The 16,230-nt window shown below is 42.6% G+C and overlaps 1 protein-coding gene across 1 annotated transcript in view; it reads right to left on the bottom strand.

The window, feature by feature from the left end:
• Nucleotides 1-16,230, bottom strand: part of SLC2A13 (solute carrier family 2 member 13) — a 79,888-nt gene that overhangs the window by 16,453 nt on the left and 47,205 nt on the right. Inside the window, exon 7 of the mRNA XM_026701210.2 lies at nucleotides 9,313-9,438. Within this exon, the coding sequence (XP_026556995.1) occupies nucleotides 9,313-9,438 (126 nt within the window). The remainder of the gene's footprint in view (nucleotides 1-9,312; nucleotides 9,439-16,230) is intronic.

Raw genomic sequence — 16,230 nt, 5'->3', positions numbered from 1 at the left:
AGTTGGAAGGAAACCCAAGGATGCATTTATTTCGATCACCCGTCTAAGCTGTGGTCCTTGACTCATGAACGCAACTGAGCCCAGATTGTTGGGGGCAATAGGCTGTCTCTCTAAATCGCTTACAGAGAGTTGGAAAGCACCGTAAAGCAGTATATAAGAGCTATTACCCTCCATCCGTCCCTCCCTCCCTTCCCTTCCCTTCGCTTCCTTTCTCCTTTCCTTTCCATTCCCTCCTTCTCTTATTCCCTTTCTCATTCTCCTTCCTGGTGGCACAGTAGTTAGAACGCCATATTGCAGGCTAATTCTGCCGACTGCCAGCAATTCGATCCTCACCAGCTCAAGGTTGACTCAGCCTTCCGTCCTTCCGAGGTTGGTAAAATGAGGACCCAGATTGTTGAGGGCATTATGCTGACATTTGTAAACCGCTTAAGGAGGGCTGTAAAGCACTGTGAAGTGGTATATAAGTCTACGTGCTATTGCTATTGTTTCATCTATTGAGTGGCAAGTGCAGGGAAAACACATAGGAAACACATAGTCTGAAACATTTGTGCTCTCTGAGCTTGGCTGTTTGCTGGCAGATATTTTATTACACAAAAATAGGAAAAATCTGTGCTAGTGAGGGTGGGGCTTGTTCTCCATATTCATACAGTGGCTTGCCCCGGCAAAGTTGGTGGCATTCAATGGCATTCACATCTTGCTTTCTAGATCACAGCAATCAACCTAAATTTAAAATGGAACAATACAAAATGCTCTCCTGTCTCTTAGTTCCTTGTTAAAAAAAAAACCCCTGTGTAAGTGAATGAAAGTTGGTAAAAGGGAGTTGCAATTCTTTCCCTGAACTATTTCCCCTAAGGATTGCCCCTAAAATAAGATGCTTTTAAAAAGAAAATAACCCATCAGCAACTGTTCGCTAACTTTAAACTGGTGCCTCGATCCTTCTCAGGTTCTTAATTGCTTTGCTGATCTTGTTTCCAAGATCAATTCCCAGCTTCCTGTCTCCCAGGATCAAAAAGTCAAAATTGCAGGCAGTTGTTTTCCAAACTTGTCACATTTAATTAGCTTCTCCCCTTTAACATAATTCCCAGAACTGCTGCAATCTCTTCCAAAGTTCAGAGCTTCTGAGCATATTTGTTAAGAGCTGTCAGAAACTGACAGGTCAGAATTTCCCTCCCAAGCTATATTTTAAAAAAAAACAAAACAAAAAACAAAAACTCTGGAGATCGTCAATAAGGTGATATTTCAGTTTTAAATCAGTGTGGCTGTTGAAAAAGCTGACCTGAATCTCATTATTATTTTGGAATAATCTATATATATAAAAGCGAAATACCATTCACATATCATCACAAAATCTCCAGAACCATAAAGCCTACAAACTTGAAATTTGGCACATATGTTCCTCTTGGCTTCTAGGTGCTCACTAAGAAAGGATTTTTCAAAATGACCATCAGAGCCTTAGTATTTCCTATATTATTATTATTATTAACATGCTCTGATGCTAAGGAGTTCTACTCCCCCTCCCCACCTGAAAAGAAATCTCTTCCAAATACAAAACACGAGAGGAGTTTCAGTTTCACAGCAGCAAGCAGATTTAGTACATAACAGTTGAGCTAAGCCATGCCCAGGCTCCTTGTTGTCTCCTTCTTACTCTCACAGCAAATACTATTTCACTTTCCAAACAGCCCTCAACTCTTTCACACACTGACAGGACGCTACCGAAGATGAATACTGATGGCTGCTGGTAGGCAGAGGCAGAATTTCCCCCCCTTATTTTCCTCCCCCCAAAGTAAGCCTGACCACATAGTTTCGTAGCGAAGCACAGGTATAAAGTTAGTATATTTATATATCTTAAGAACAAATACATTCTAGTATTTTTCACATTTTGTTGTATTTCTGAGTTGGCGCAGAAAGAACATTCTTTGTTGGGCTTTTTTGATGACATATTTGATGTTAGGTGTCCATTTTAGCTCTTGAGATATGATAGAACCTAGAAATTTGAAGGTCTCCACTGTTGATACTGCGATGTCTAGGATTGTAAGAGGTGGTAGTATGGGAGGGGTTCTTTTAAAGTCTACCACCATTTCTACAGTTTTGAGTGTGTTCAGTTCCAGATTGTTCCGGTTACACCACGAGGCAAGTTGTACAACCTCTTGTCTGTATGCGGATTCGTTGTTGTCTCGAATGAGATCAATCACTGTTGTGTCATCTGCAAACTTCAGAACTTTAACAGATGGATTGTTTGAGATGCAGTGATTGGTATAGAGGGTGTCATGCCCCTGTTGGAGTCTGATTCTGAGGGGGAGATTGAGGAGCTGACAGGGAGGGGGAGTGTGGCTCCGGTAGCTGTGGAAGAAACTGGGGAAGGGCACAGTCCGGCTGGGCATTCAGAGGAAGACCCAGACCCACTGCCTCTTCATCCTAGGGCATGCAGGGAGGAATGGAGAAGGGAGCAATGTGGGTTACGGCGGAGAAAAGGGCCCTGATTCCCTTCATTAGCTGCAGCTGGGAAAACAGGATTTAAAAAGGGCATTTGAGCACAGCACTTTGCTGGAAGCAAAGCATTTTTGTTTGTCAAGTCTTATCTGGGTTCTGGTGTCCTTCCAACTGTGTGTGTTTCGTTGTCTTCTGAAGTCTGCAATTCCTTATCCTGCCCTGTCTCATTAATTGCTGCAGCGTGGTTTGTGTTGGTTTTTATTTATAATTTATATGTATGTTGGTTTCGGATTGAATTTCTTCCCTTGAAAGACTGTTCTTGGGAGAGTTTATTCTCCAGTCAATATAACAGGACATTGGGGGCCAAGTTGGAGGAATGAAAGGGACTTTACCTACTTTTGTGACTTTGTTACTTTTGTGCCACGCCCCGGGTCATCACAGAGGAAGAAGTGGAGAAAGCACACAGCCTTCGGGGGGGCCCTGTGCTAATTCTACAGCTATCAGATGTGATTCTGCCTAGCTTCACCTACTGCTTCCTGTCTGTTTGGAAGATTATGATCCACTTACAGGTGTGTTCCATTGCTAGGCAATGGAAGTGTGACTGCGGTCACAATGGTGTCATTTTCATTAGCTTTGCTTTATCGATGTGAAGTTTGCTTCGTACTAACCAGCGAACTGTTTAGCTTTCAGTGCACTTATCTCAAATTGATCCGACAGCAGTGCGGAAAGCGTGGATAGGCCCCGCAAATAAAAATAGCATCCCATAAACCAAGGTTTTTAACCCCCTTTTTATCGCCTAAAATCTAGCTAAGATTGAAGGGCTTCTTAGGCCCACCGAAGCCAGGAATGTAATTCCATCTAAGGCAACAAAAATAAATGACTTTTTTTCCACCTGTTTGATTTCCCCAGATTTGCTGCACCCACAAACAAAAAAATCTCCACACCAAAAGCACCTGGGCACACACAGATCCCCCCTGATATCTCCAGCTCAAACACACCCCAACCAGGCACCCAGATGAAACCTAGCTTCCTAATAAATGATAGCCGTCCATTGACTCGAAGCCAGGCCGCACTAAAAGCCTCCAATACAGGAACACAATGTTGCCAGCCAATCAAGACAAAAAAAGCCACAAAACAGACAGAAATATTAGAAACATCAATCAAGCAGAACACAGCAAACTCCAAGACCAATAAACACAGACCAAGACTTCCAACCAATCAGGATGAAGAAAAAACCATTCTGGCACAGCAGTAGGCTAGCCCCAAATTTAAAACAGAAATGGCTGTGAAAGTCTGACTCACAGACGAACACAGTACAGAAGCCTGATGATGGCAGATGAGATTCTGCCGAAATGTTGCTACAACTTTAAAAGCACAACTACAATGACGTGGGAAAATACCCGAACAAAGCTGAATACCATACATGTAAGTACCCGCGAAAACTTAAGAAAACATATACATACATACATACATACATACATACATACATACATACATACATAAATACAGTTAGTTAGGGTAGTTCTTGACTTACAAACATTCGTTTAGCAACTGTTTAAAGTTACAACAGCCCTGGAAAAGGTGGCTTATGATCCTTCTTCGCACCTTCTGTTGCTCCCCTCTGGGAGGAGGTTTCGAAGTATCTGTAGAAGAATTACTAGATGCTGGAACAGCTTGGTTCCATAGGCTATGTGTCTTGTAAATTTCCGGGATTCTTTCCCCAGATATATGTGTACATTCGAACTAGACTGGGATGTTTCTCTGGGTCATCTATGTGTGTGGGTATGTGCATAAGATTGATCTTTTGAGAGCTGAATTCAAGAAAATTTCATTTTAATCTATGCTGATTGATGTACATTTAAAGTGACAGTAAAGTTCTATTCCAGTGATGGCTAACCTTTCCACCATTGTGTACCAAAAGTGTGTGCGCATGCACATGCGCATGCCTGCACCCATAATGCACGCGACCCCCCCCACCTCCTGCGCACACGACCCCCCTATGCACCTGTGTATGCGCGGCAGATACCTGACAATCAGCTGGTGGGCAGGAGGCACGCACGCATGCACAGTGGACCTGATCCGGGGCAATGGCTCGTGTGCCATAGGTTCGCCATCATGGTTCTATTCTGTTCTACTCTATTTTATTCTATTTTCTATTCTATTCTATTTCCTATTCTATTCTATTCTATTTTGTACTTATTCTATTCTATTTCATTGTATTCTATTTTTTATTCTATTTTCTATTCTATTCTATTTTCTGTTCTATTTTATTCTATTCTACTCTATTTTATTCTATTCTACTCTTTTTCTGTTCTGTTGTTCTGTTCTATTCTACTCTATAGGTTTATTCTATACTTTTGCTCTATTCTATTCTATTCTATTCTATTCTATTCTATTCTATTCTATTCTATTCTATTTCTATTTCTATTTCTATTTCTATTCTATTAGAACTTAGACCTAAGGAAAAATTTCCTGGCAGAGCAATTAATCAGTGGAACAACTTGCTTTCAGAAGTTGTGAAGGCTCCAACACTGGAAGTTTTTAAGAAGAGATTGGACAACCATTTGTCTGAAATGATATAGGGTTTCCTGCCTAGGCAGGGGGTTGAAGACCTCCAAGGTCCCTTCCAAGTCTGATATTCCATTCTGTACCGTTCTGTACTGTTCTGTTCTCTTCTAAACCTCTAGTATGTTCTATTCTATTCTATTCTATTCTATTCTATTCTATTCTATTCTATTCTATTCTATTCTATTCTATATTCTATATTCTATATTCTGTTCTATGTTCTATTCTATTCCTTTCATTTCCGTTTCTATTCTTATACTTATTTTTTCTTTTTCATTCTATTCTATTCCTATTCCTATTCTATTCTATAATTGTGGGTGGCTCCATCACTGGAGGCTTTCAAAAAGAGACTGTCTAACCATCTATCTGAAGTGGTCCATTGCCTTTGGGGGAGAAAAAAAACAGCGTTTGGGTCAACCATGTCCTGGATGATTGAGAATCTCCATAGATGTTTTTCTCTGGTTTTTTTAAAAAATTATCTTAAATTGTATCCAGTCCAAAGAACGAAAATTAAATTGTATTCTATATTATTGTCGTTTTTTTTTCTCTGCTTTGAGCTTTAGTTTTTTTTCGTCTTGGGTACAAAAGAAGAATTCTTCCATTAGCCATTACAGAATGAAATTTCTTTCTACCAGAACCGACCTCCAGAATTTGAAAAATGCTATTAGATTCCAAAATGAATTATTCACCATCTTCTGACACAATACTAAAACTCTTTAACATCTCATGGAAAACATGAAATACTATCCTTGACCCATCAAAAAATAACCTTTTCACGTGGCTGAACCAATGACAAGATTTCCAGTGTGCATTCTATTATACCTTTTTAAAAAATGAAAAGTTTAATTGCTTGCACTGTAGCTCCTTGTTTCTTCTTCACAATCAGCTGAAAATGCTATGGATATTTAATAGCACTATGTGGGGGAAGAAAAAAAAAAACCACTCGCAAATTGCAATGCTTTCAATAACATATAATCAAAATTATCCTGCATTCAGCAAACGTTTCCTGTGCATCTAATTAAAACTTCTGCACTACCACGTCAAGAGATTCTAGTCTTTCTTCTTCGGTGTGGCCCTAACGAGGACTGACTGACTGAGGGAAAAAAAATCATCCCGAAGGTTATTTAATGATTGAAATGAGAAATACAAAAGGAACGACCAAAGCATCCTACGATAGAGAAAGGGATGCAGGTGGTCCTCGATTTACAACCTCAATTGAGCCCAACATTTCTGTGGGTAAGGGAGGTTTTGCCCCACTTTATGACCTTTCTGGGCACAGTTGTTAAGTGAATCACTGCAGTTGTTAAATTAGTAACACGGTCGTTAATTTGAACCTGGCTTCCCCATTGATTTTGCTTCTCAGAAGGTTGCAAAAGGGGATCACGAGACCCTATTCTATTCCACATTTTCTATTCTATTCTGTTCTGTTCTGTTCCATTCTGTTCCACTCATTTCCATTCCACATTTTCTGTTCTGTTCTGTTCCATTCCATATTTTCGGTTCTGTTCCATTCCATTCCACTCCGTTTCATTCCATATTTTCTGTTCTTTTCTGTTCCATTCCATATTTTCTGTTCTGTTCCTTATGTTCCATTCTGTTCTGTACCGTATTTTCTATTCTATTCTATTCCATTCCATTCCAATTTTCTATTCTGTTCGGTCCTATTTCTTATTCTATTCTATTCCATTCCATTCCACTCCGCATTTTCTGTACTGCTCTGTATGCTCTCTTCTATTTCTTATTCTATTTCTTATTCTATTCCACCATTCCATTCCATTCTACTCCACATTTTCTGTTCTATTCTATTCTATTCTATTCTATTCTATTCTATTCTATTCTATTCTATTCTTACCCCTACTCCAATAATAAATTTGATAAATAATTAAATAAATACTGTGAAGATTTACTTCTCAGCAAATGAATGCTAGTGTCATGACTGCTATGAAAACCCCCACTAAAAAAGTGGCATTGAAGCAGTCAGGATTTGTTTCAGCAAGATTACAAGAGAGATTGTGTGCAGCATATATATGTACTGCATAGCTAAAGCAATGCATTTATTTACTTCTATCCAAGTAAAACCTGCCTTAAAATTTAATCTAAAAGCACCACATATCAAACTGCAGTCTTATACAGGGATGGGATTCTACCAGTTTGTACCTATTCATTAGAACTGGTTGTTCACATTCTAAGCAGTTCGGAGAACCGGTTGTTAGAAGGAATTACAGGCCTAATCCTGGCAGGAAGGCAGGAAGGAAACATTCTGGTGTTGCTTACAGAAACTGCCTCTCCGTTAACCCTTATTACATTCTTGGCAGGACTAGACTTCCTGTCTCAGCAATGTCTCTGGAGTTTTTTCCCCCTCCTTTGCTGGTACTTTGCTTGTGTGGAGTGACCATTCAAAGTTATAATGGCACTGAAAAAAGTGACTTATGACCATTTTTCACACTTACGACTGTTGCAGCATCCCGACAGTCGTGAGAGGCCAGGCGAGGAGATGCATGCCTTGATGTAAGTAATATTGAGTTGGCCACACCCAGCCAATAACATGATCACCAAGCCATGCCCATCAACTAAGCCACGCCCACAGAACCGGTTGTTAAAAAATTTGAATCCCACCCCTGGCCATATAGAAAAAAATGTTAATGCTGGTTTTCTTTTCTCTACAGATGATATAAAATCACAGTCACCAGAAACAATAATTCAGTAATAAAATTAAAACAATCAATCACCTTTTAACATAATAACAACGCTGGAGTTTCCTGTACCTACAGCAAACAGACTTTGTATTGATGAAAAAGTTCTTTAAATAGCAGCACTAAACATTGTAAAAAATATATCTTGAAAAGGAAGTCTTCTCTGAATTTTATTACTCTTGCATGACTTCAATGTCAAAGGTAATAAAAATAAATAAATCTGTCCATCTATCCCAGTGGTCAGGGAACAGGGGTAAATTACCCCAAATGGGGTAAAAGTGAAAATCTGGGGGTAATGAGGAGGTTGCGCTGGCCAATGGCGGAACTATCGGCATAGCAGCAGTTATTAAAACACCCTTGAGGCAAATTTATCCCCTCCACCCCACCCTTGTTTCCTGGGTCGGAAATGACTCCAGGCTAGATTCTGCAAGAGCCGCACCGCCCGTTTTTTAGGGGAAGGCGAGCTTCTGGCATAGGGCAGAGCATTTTGGGAAAAGGGACGCTTTCCCCTGCGCTGCGATGACCGCACGCTTTCGCGCGCAGTTTGTGTCACCGTGGCTCCCAAATATCATCCTCCCTTCCCGCTTCCTCGCCCCCAGGCCCTGCCTGCCTGCCAACTAGCCAGCCAGCCCGGCTCCCTCCCCGAAGCCTCTCATCACTGCCAGGCACACAGGAAGCGAAGAGGCACCTGCAATTGCCGCCTTGGCCCGAGAAAATTCCCAGAAGCCCTCGGGAAGCCTGGTGACATTTCATTCCCTGGAGCGAGCTATCCCGCCTTCTTCCCAGCCGGGGGGGAGGCACCTCCTCCCGCCTCGACCTCCAAATTATGTGTCAGCAGCCTGAGGTGGCCGGGGAGGGGGAGAGGCTGGGAGGGGTAACGTCTGCGTTTATAAATTTTTTGGGGGGTAAGAGGTAAAAAAGTTCCCTGACCCCTGATCTATCCCCAGTGTGGGTAATTAGCAATAAAGAGGAAACACACTAAAAGTCAAGACATCATCAAAGAAGTTGGCAAGTCACAAGATTGCCATGTGCAAAGGCTACTTTCGGTGCTGTTGCTGTATAGCACGCCTGCATTAGTCATACGTCAGCCTTTTGAGCTGTCTGATTAATTCATATAAATATTAAAAGAGTCAAACATAAAAGCAGTTATATCTTCTTTATATATATATAAAAGCAAAATACCATTCACGCATCATCACAAAATCTCCAGAACCGTAAAGCCTACAAGTGTGAAATTTGGCACGTATGTTCCTCTTGGCTTCTAGGGGCTCACTAAGAAAAGATTTTTCCAAATGACCATCAGAGCATTAGCATTTCATATATTATTATTATTAACACGCTCTGATGCTAAGGAGTTCTACTCCCACTCCCCACCTGAAAAAAACATCTGTTTCAAATGCAAAACATAAACAGAGGAGATGAGTTTCAGTTTTACTTTCACAGCAGCAAGCAGCTTTAGGGCAGAACAGTTGAGATAAGCCATGCCCTTGCTATCTCCTTCTTGCTCACACAGCAAATAGTGTTTCAGTTTTCAAATAGCCCTCAACTCCCTCACAGGAAGCTAGCCAGATGAACACCGATGGATGCATTTCTTACAAAATTAAGCCACACAAAAATAACTTACCTGCCCCAAGCGGCTTCCATTGTCGATTTCTTGCTAACCAGAACGCAGGACGATTCAATGACACTTGACTTGTTCAGTTTGTAGCAAAACCCACACATTGGATCCAGCATGCAGCCGTTACAATTGCTGAAACGGAAGAAGGAAAACTCATCAGAATAAGCCAGACTTTTAAAAGAAAGGTGTTAATTAAATAAGAATGGGAGTTAGCTGGTTTCTCAAAAGGACAAGCCAGAATCTTAAAGTCATCAATGACTTCACTTCACTTTGGCCAAAGTTATAACTCAAGTCATTTTTGTCATATGGAGAATATTTCCATAATTTCAATGAATCAATCAATCAGAATAGAACTGGAAGGGACCTGGGAGGTCCTCTAGCCCAACCTCCTGCGCGAGTTATTTTGGTATTACTCTTACTATTTCTTTTAATTTATTAAAAATGATAGCAAAGAAAAAAAGACATTGAAACTACACTGCTCAAAAAAATAAAGGGAACACAAAAATAAGACATCCTAGATCTGAAGGAATGAAATATTCTTATTAAATACTTTGTTCATTACATAGTTGAATGTGCTGACAACCAAATCACACAAAAATTATCAATGGAAATCAAATTTAGCAACCCATGGAGGTCTGGATTTGGAGTTACACTCAAAATTAAAATGGAAAAAAACACAACAGGCTGATCCAACTTTGATGTAATGTCCTTAAAACAAGTCAAAATGAGGCTCAGTAGTGTGCGTGGCCTCCACGTGCTTGTATGACCTCCCTACAATGCCTGGGCATGCTCCTGGTGAGGTGGCGGATGGTCTCCTGAGGGATCTCCTCCCACACCTGGACTAAAGCATCCCCCAATTCCTGGAGAGTCTGTGGTGCAACGTGGCATTGGTGGATGGAGCAAGATACGATGTCCCAGATGTGCTCAATTGGATTCAGGTCTGGGGAATGGGTGGGCCAGTCCATAGCATCAATGCCTTCATCTTGCAGGAACTGCTGACACACTCCAGCCACATGAGGTCTAGCATTGTCTTGCATTAGGAGGAACCCAGGGCCAACCGCACCAGCATATAGTCTCACAAGGGGTCTGAGGATCTCATCTCGGTACCTAATGGCAGTCAGGCTACCTCTGGTGAGCACATGGAGGACTGTGTGGCCCCCTAAAGAAATGCCACCCCATACCATTAATGACCCATTGCCGAACCGGTCATACTGGAGGATATTGCAGGCAGCAGAACGTTCTCCACGGCATCTCCAGACCCTGTCACATCTATCACATGTGCTCAGTGTGAACCTGCTTTCATCTGTGAAGAGCACAGGGCGCCAGTAGCAAATTTGCCAATCTTGGTGTTCGCTGGAAAATGCCAAACATCCTGCACAGTGTTGGGCTGTAAGCACAACCCCCACCTGTGGATGTCGGGCCCTCATACCACCCTCATGGAGTCTGTTTCTGACCGTTTGAGCAGCCACATGCACATGTGTGGCCCACTTGAGGTCATTTTGCAGGGCTCTGGTAGTGCTCCTCCTGTCCCTCCTTGCACAAAGGCAGAGGTAGAGGTCCTGATGCTGGGTTGTTGCCCTCCTACGGCCTCCTCCATGTCTCCTGATGTACTGGCCTGTCTCCTGGTAGCGCCTCCATGCTCTGGACACTACGCTGACAGACACAGCAAACCTTCTTGCCACAGCTTGCATTGATGTGCCATCCTGGATGACCTGGACTACCTGAGCCACTTGTGTGGGTTGTAGACTCCGTCTCATGCTACCACTAGAGTGAAAGCACTGCCAGCATTCAAACGTGACCAAACCATCAGCCAGAAAGCATAGGAACTGAAGTGGTCTGTGGTCACCACCTGCAGAACCACTCCGTTTTTGGGGATGTCTTGCTAACTGCCTCTGCTTTCCACCTGTTGTCTATTCCATTTGCACAACAGCAGGTGAAATTGATGGTCAATCAGTGTTGCTACCTAAGTGGACAGTTTGATTTCACAGAAGTGTGATTGACTTGGAGTTACATTGTGTTGTTTAAGTGTTCCCTTTATTTTTTTGAGCTGTGTATAATGGACACAGATCCAATTAAAGGTAATAATTTCTGAATTATACAGAATTAGTTGGACAATTAAGAATGGAGAAAGAGAGAGAGAGAGAGAGAGAGGGAGAGGAAGGGAGGGAGAGAGAGAGAGAGAGAGAGAGAGAGAAGAAATTTGGAATTATTCAACATTAAATATGATGGGCAAATAAATACTGTATATTCCCATCACAATACAGATGGGAAATCAGTGAATGTCAACACTGAACTGGCAGAGCACATGTGTTGTTTCTAAATTTCTTTTCACGTGGAAGTCACATGCACAATTTTAAAACTGAGTATTTGGAAACCATCTGCAAACGTTCATGTTTTATTTTTTTTATTTTAACACAGGTTGTTATTTTCATTGCCTGCTCAGTGTCCTATAACATGAATGAAATTGCATTTTATATGCAAAAGTGAGGGCAATCCTTGCCTCTTGGTAGCCCAGGTAACCTATATCTGGTGCCCTCAAGATATGCAGTACAGGTTTAGTGACCATTCGAAGTTACAAACTGACTCATTAAAAAAATGGAACGTTTTTCATACTTAGAGCTGTTGCGACATTCCCGTGGTCACGTGATCAAAATTCAGACGTTTGGAACTGACTCATATTTATGACTGTTGCAATGTCCCTGGGGTGACGTGATCCCCTTTTGTGACCTTCTGATGAGCAAAGTCAATGGGGAAGCCGGATTCACTTAACAACCAGCAGGGATTCCCTTAAAGGACTGGCAAAAAAAGGCCATAAAATGGGGCAAATCTCGCTTAAGAGCTGTCTCACTTATCAGTAGAAATTTTGAGCTCAAATCGTATATGTGAGGTATGCAGGAGTGGACTTCAAAAATTTTAGCAAGCGGTCCTCTGACCAGTTGCTGGGTGGGTATGCCTATGGTGGGTGCAGGGGTGGGTTTCTACCGGTTCTGTCCACCTCTGTAGAACCGGTAGCTCTGAAGAGCAGCAGACATAGAACCGGTTCTATGTCTGCTGATGTTTTTGCCCACCCACCTACCTGGGCTCTTACCTGATCTTTATTTCCTGATTTTTCAACTTCAGCTGCCAAACGAGGCACAGCTGCAGTTAAAAAAAGCAGGAAAAGAGGGCTGTTTCAAAGGCTGCTTCTCTGCAAGCAGCCTGCTGATGAGGAGTTACAGGCGCGCGGCTCCCAGCTTGCAGGGAAGCTTGTAAATCCCAAACCGGTAGTTAACCCAGTCGTATCCCACCCCTGGGTGGGTGTGGTCTAGTCGGCCTCCCACACCATGGTGGGGGGGAGGCGTTTTCACGCTGCCTGGGCTCCGGAGCATTTCCTCAAGCAGCAGTGGAGGGTGAAAACGGCCTCCACATGCCCCTGAAGCCCTCCGGAGTTCCTGGGAGGGTGAAAACAGCTTCCCTGGGCTCCAGAGATCTCCTGTTTCTGGCTTTCCGGAGTCTCAGGGAGGCCCATTTTTCTCCCTCCCTGAGCCTCTGTGAGGGCCCTGTAGTCTGGCATGTAAAACAGGCCAACGTGGAGACTCCTGGGAGGGCAGGGCGGGGTGGGACCAACCAGGGGTGGGATTTACCGGTTTGCCGAACTGGCTATTAAAAATGATAAAATTAGTGACTTCCGGTCATGCTTCCGTCGATGATGGCCAGAGACCGCAATCGTGCATGGCTTTGATCCGTGCTTGCCCTGTTGGTGGGGTCCGTGAGGGACTGAAAACATCTGACCCACCTTGTAGGGGTGGGGGAAGAGGGGGAGACTGCCAGCTGGGTCGAGGGGAGCCACACCTCCCCTCCCTGGCTTGGTATACTCCCCTATTAGACAGGGAAAAGCAGCAGTTTAATGGCTGCTCTGAAGACGGGAAGCTGCCAGGACTTAAGTTTATGCTGGAGCGGTGAAGTGGTGAGCGGCATGTAACTGGATAAAAGGCCTTGAACATTCTTTTGGACAACCCCAAAAAGCAGAACGAACGAGCCCTCATTTGGAAGAGTGGTAGCGGCAAATGGGAAATAAGAGGAAAATATAAGGTAAATAAAAGAACCGGAAATAAAAGGACTATATGAAACCAGAGATTAAATTTGGAATAATACACAGAATTGGGCACTAATTAGGCAGTGGATAAAATGCTGGACTTATCTGGAATGGACAAAATTTAATGTTAATACTACGGAAAAGAGAATTTTTAAAAAAGGATAAATTTAGCTACCAGTTCGCCAAAACCGGGGTGAACCTGTAGCAGCCCAACCCTTGAGGTCTGGGAGTTCAGGATGGTAAATGTCATGCCCCTGTCAGAATCTGACTTGGAGGAGAAGCCAAACAGTTGACAGGGAGTGGGGCTCCGTTGGCTGTGGAAGAAACTGGGGAAGGGCAAACTCCAGCTGGGCAGAGCAGGGGAGAGGTAGAACAAGGGAGAGGGCATTCACAGGAAGACTCAGGCCCATCCCATCCTAGGGCGTGCAGGGAGGAATGGAAAAGAGAGCAACGTGGGTTGCGTGGCTTATGGTGGAGGAAAGGGCCCTGACTCCCTTCATTAGCTGCAGCTGGGAACGCAGTGTATAAAAAAGGTAAGCTGCATGCATTAAGCTGTTGGGAGCAAACATGACTTTATCTTGTGTTGTCGTGGCTTATCTGTGTTCCTGGCATCTTCCCAACTGTGTGAGTTTTGCTGTGCTTTCAAGTTTGAAATTCCTGCTCTCGCCTTCACAAACTAATTACTTCAGTTTGGTTTGTTTGGATTTTAAGTTACAGTTTGTGTGTACCTTGTTTTGGACTGAATTTTCTACAGTCAAAGGCTGTTCCTGGGAGAGTTTTTCTCCAGCCTGAAGAAACCTGGACATGGGGGGCCAAGTTGGAGATAATAAAGGGACTCTTATTGCTTATCTGACTGTGTTGCCTTTGTGCCATGCCCTGGGTCATCACAGTAAAACCTGCTTGCTTTCATTAACAACAAAACCAGTTTTTAGCAAATATTTCTAGCTATTATCTCTGAGCTAACAGAAGCAGAGAAAACCAAGAACAGAATAATATGTGAATGGGATGGGAAGTTACGGAAATACATCCAGGCTTTTGGAAAGCAACTATTGCAATTACTCTGCTTTCTTTAATTTAAAAAGCTTTCAGTTTTTGACTCCGGGCAGTTCATGTTTTAAATCTTTTGAAACCCTCTGGATGATAAATAATTTGCAGTGGTCCAGAATTCGCCATGTATTTTATTGATGCTGTGACTATCTGATCTAAATTTCTCTGAACCTTCTATATATATAAAAGTGAAATACCACTCGCGCAGCATCACAAAATCTCCAGAACCATAAAGCCTACAAACTTGAAATTTGGCACATATGTTCCTCTTGGCTTCTAGGTGCTCACTAAGAAAGGATTTTTTGAAATGACCATCAGAGCATTTAGAGTATCTCCTATATTATTATTAATAACACGCTCTGATGCTAAGGAGTTCTACTCCCCCTCCCCACCTGAAAAGAAATATCTTCCAAATGCAAAACACAAGCAGAGGAGAGTAGTTTCAGTTTTAGTTTTAGTTTCACAGCAGCAACCAGCTTTAGTACAGAACAGTTGAGCTAAGCCACGCCCAGGCTCCTTGCTCACAAATACTGTTGCAGTTTCCAAACAGCCCTCAACTCTCTCACATACTGACAGGACGCTAGCCAGATGAATACCGATGGATGCTGGTAGGCAGAGGCAGAATTCCCCCCCCCCCCCTTATCTTCCTCCCCAAAAACTAAGCCCAACCACAAAGTTTCGTAGCAAAGCATGGGTATCGAGCTAGAAGGATATTCAAAAATATCTTTTTCTCCTAAAAAAAAAGGTGTTTTGTATTTATTTCTAAAATATCAGGCGTATAAACTCTCTTTTGTGTTGAAAACTGGCCTGCTCCCATCCAGCGTTTTCAATTAAATTAGAGGTCTAATAAAGAGAGACATGCTAAAAGCTAGGTTAAGTTCTGCAACCCCAAAACAGCTTTTTACTGCTTAGCTAATTTCAGGATTTATTGCCAAGTCATCCTTCAGCTTTACACCATGAACTTCCCAATCAAATTTTAATTACATGTTGATGAGAGCAAGGGAAAATGGCTTCAGCGTGCATTTTAAGGCTTCTTCTGAACACCTCTGGGTCAAATCCTTATTTTTTTTTAACCATAAGCTTTTCATTAAAAAATGTGTTTTTAGAACACAGAATAACAGAGCTAGAAGGGACCTCAGAGGTCTTCTAGTCCAACCCCCTGCTAGGGCAGGAAACCCTATCATTTCTTCAAATCATTGTCCAGTCTCTTCTTAAAAGTCTCCAGTATTGGGAGAATTCACAACTTCTGGTGGCAAGTCGTTCCACTGATTAATTGTTCTGGCTGTCAGGAAGTTTCTGTTTAATTTTGGGTTGCTTTTCTCCTTGATTCGTTTCCATCTGTTGCTTCTCATCCTGCCCTCAGGTGCTTGGAGAATAGCTTGACTCCCTTCTTCTTTGGGGCAGCCCCTGAGATACTGGAAGACTGCTATCATGTCATGCCTAGTATTTCTTTTCCCTAATTTTTTTTGTCCTCTGGAAAAAAAGTGACTTGTGACCATTTTATAAGAGCCGTGATGGTGCAGTGGCTAGAGTGCAGTACTGCAGGCTACTTCTGCCGATTGCCAGCTCCTTGCAGTTTGGCAATTCGAGTCTCACTGATTCACAGTTGACTCAGCCTTCTGTCTTTCCGAGGTTGGTAAAATGAGGACCCAGATTGTAGGGAGCAATAGGCTAACTCTCTAAGCTGCTTATAGAGAGTTGGAAAGTACTGTAAAGCAGTAGATAAGTCTAAGAGTTATTGCCCTCCCTCCCTCCCTTCCTTCTTCCCTCCCTCCCTCCCTCCCTCCCTCTCTTACTCCCTT

Source organism: Pseudonaja textilis, chromosome 5 (assembly GCF_049901715.1).
Source record: "Pseudonaja textilis isolate UNSWEBS1 chromosome 5, rPseTex1.2, whole genome shotgun sequence".
NCBI lineage: Eukaryota > Metazoa > Chordata > Lepidosauria > Squamata > Elapidae > Pseudonaja > Pseudonaja textilis.
Note: the sequence above shows the minus strand (reverse complement) of the source record. Positions and strands in the feature narration are given on the sequence as shown.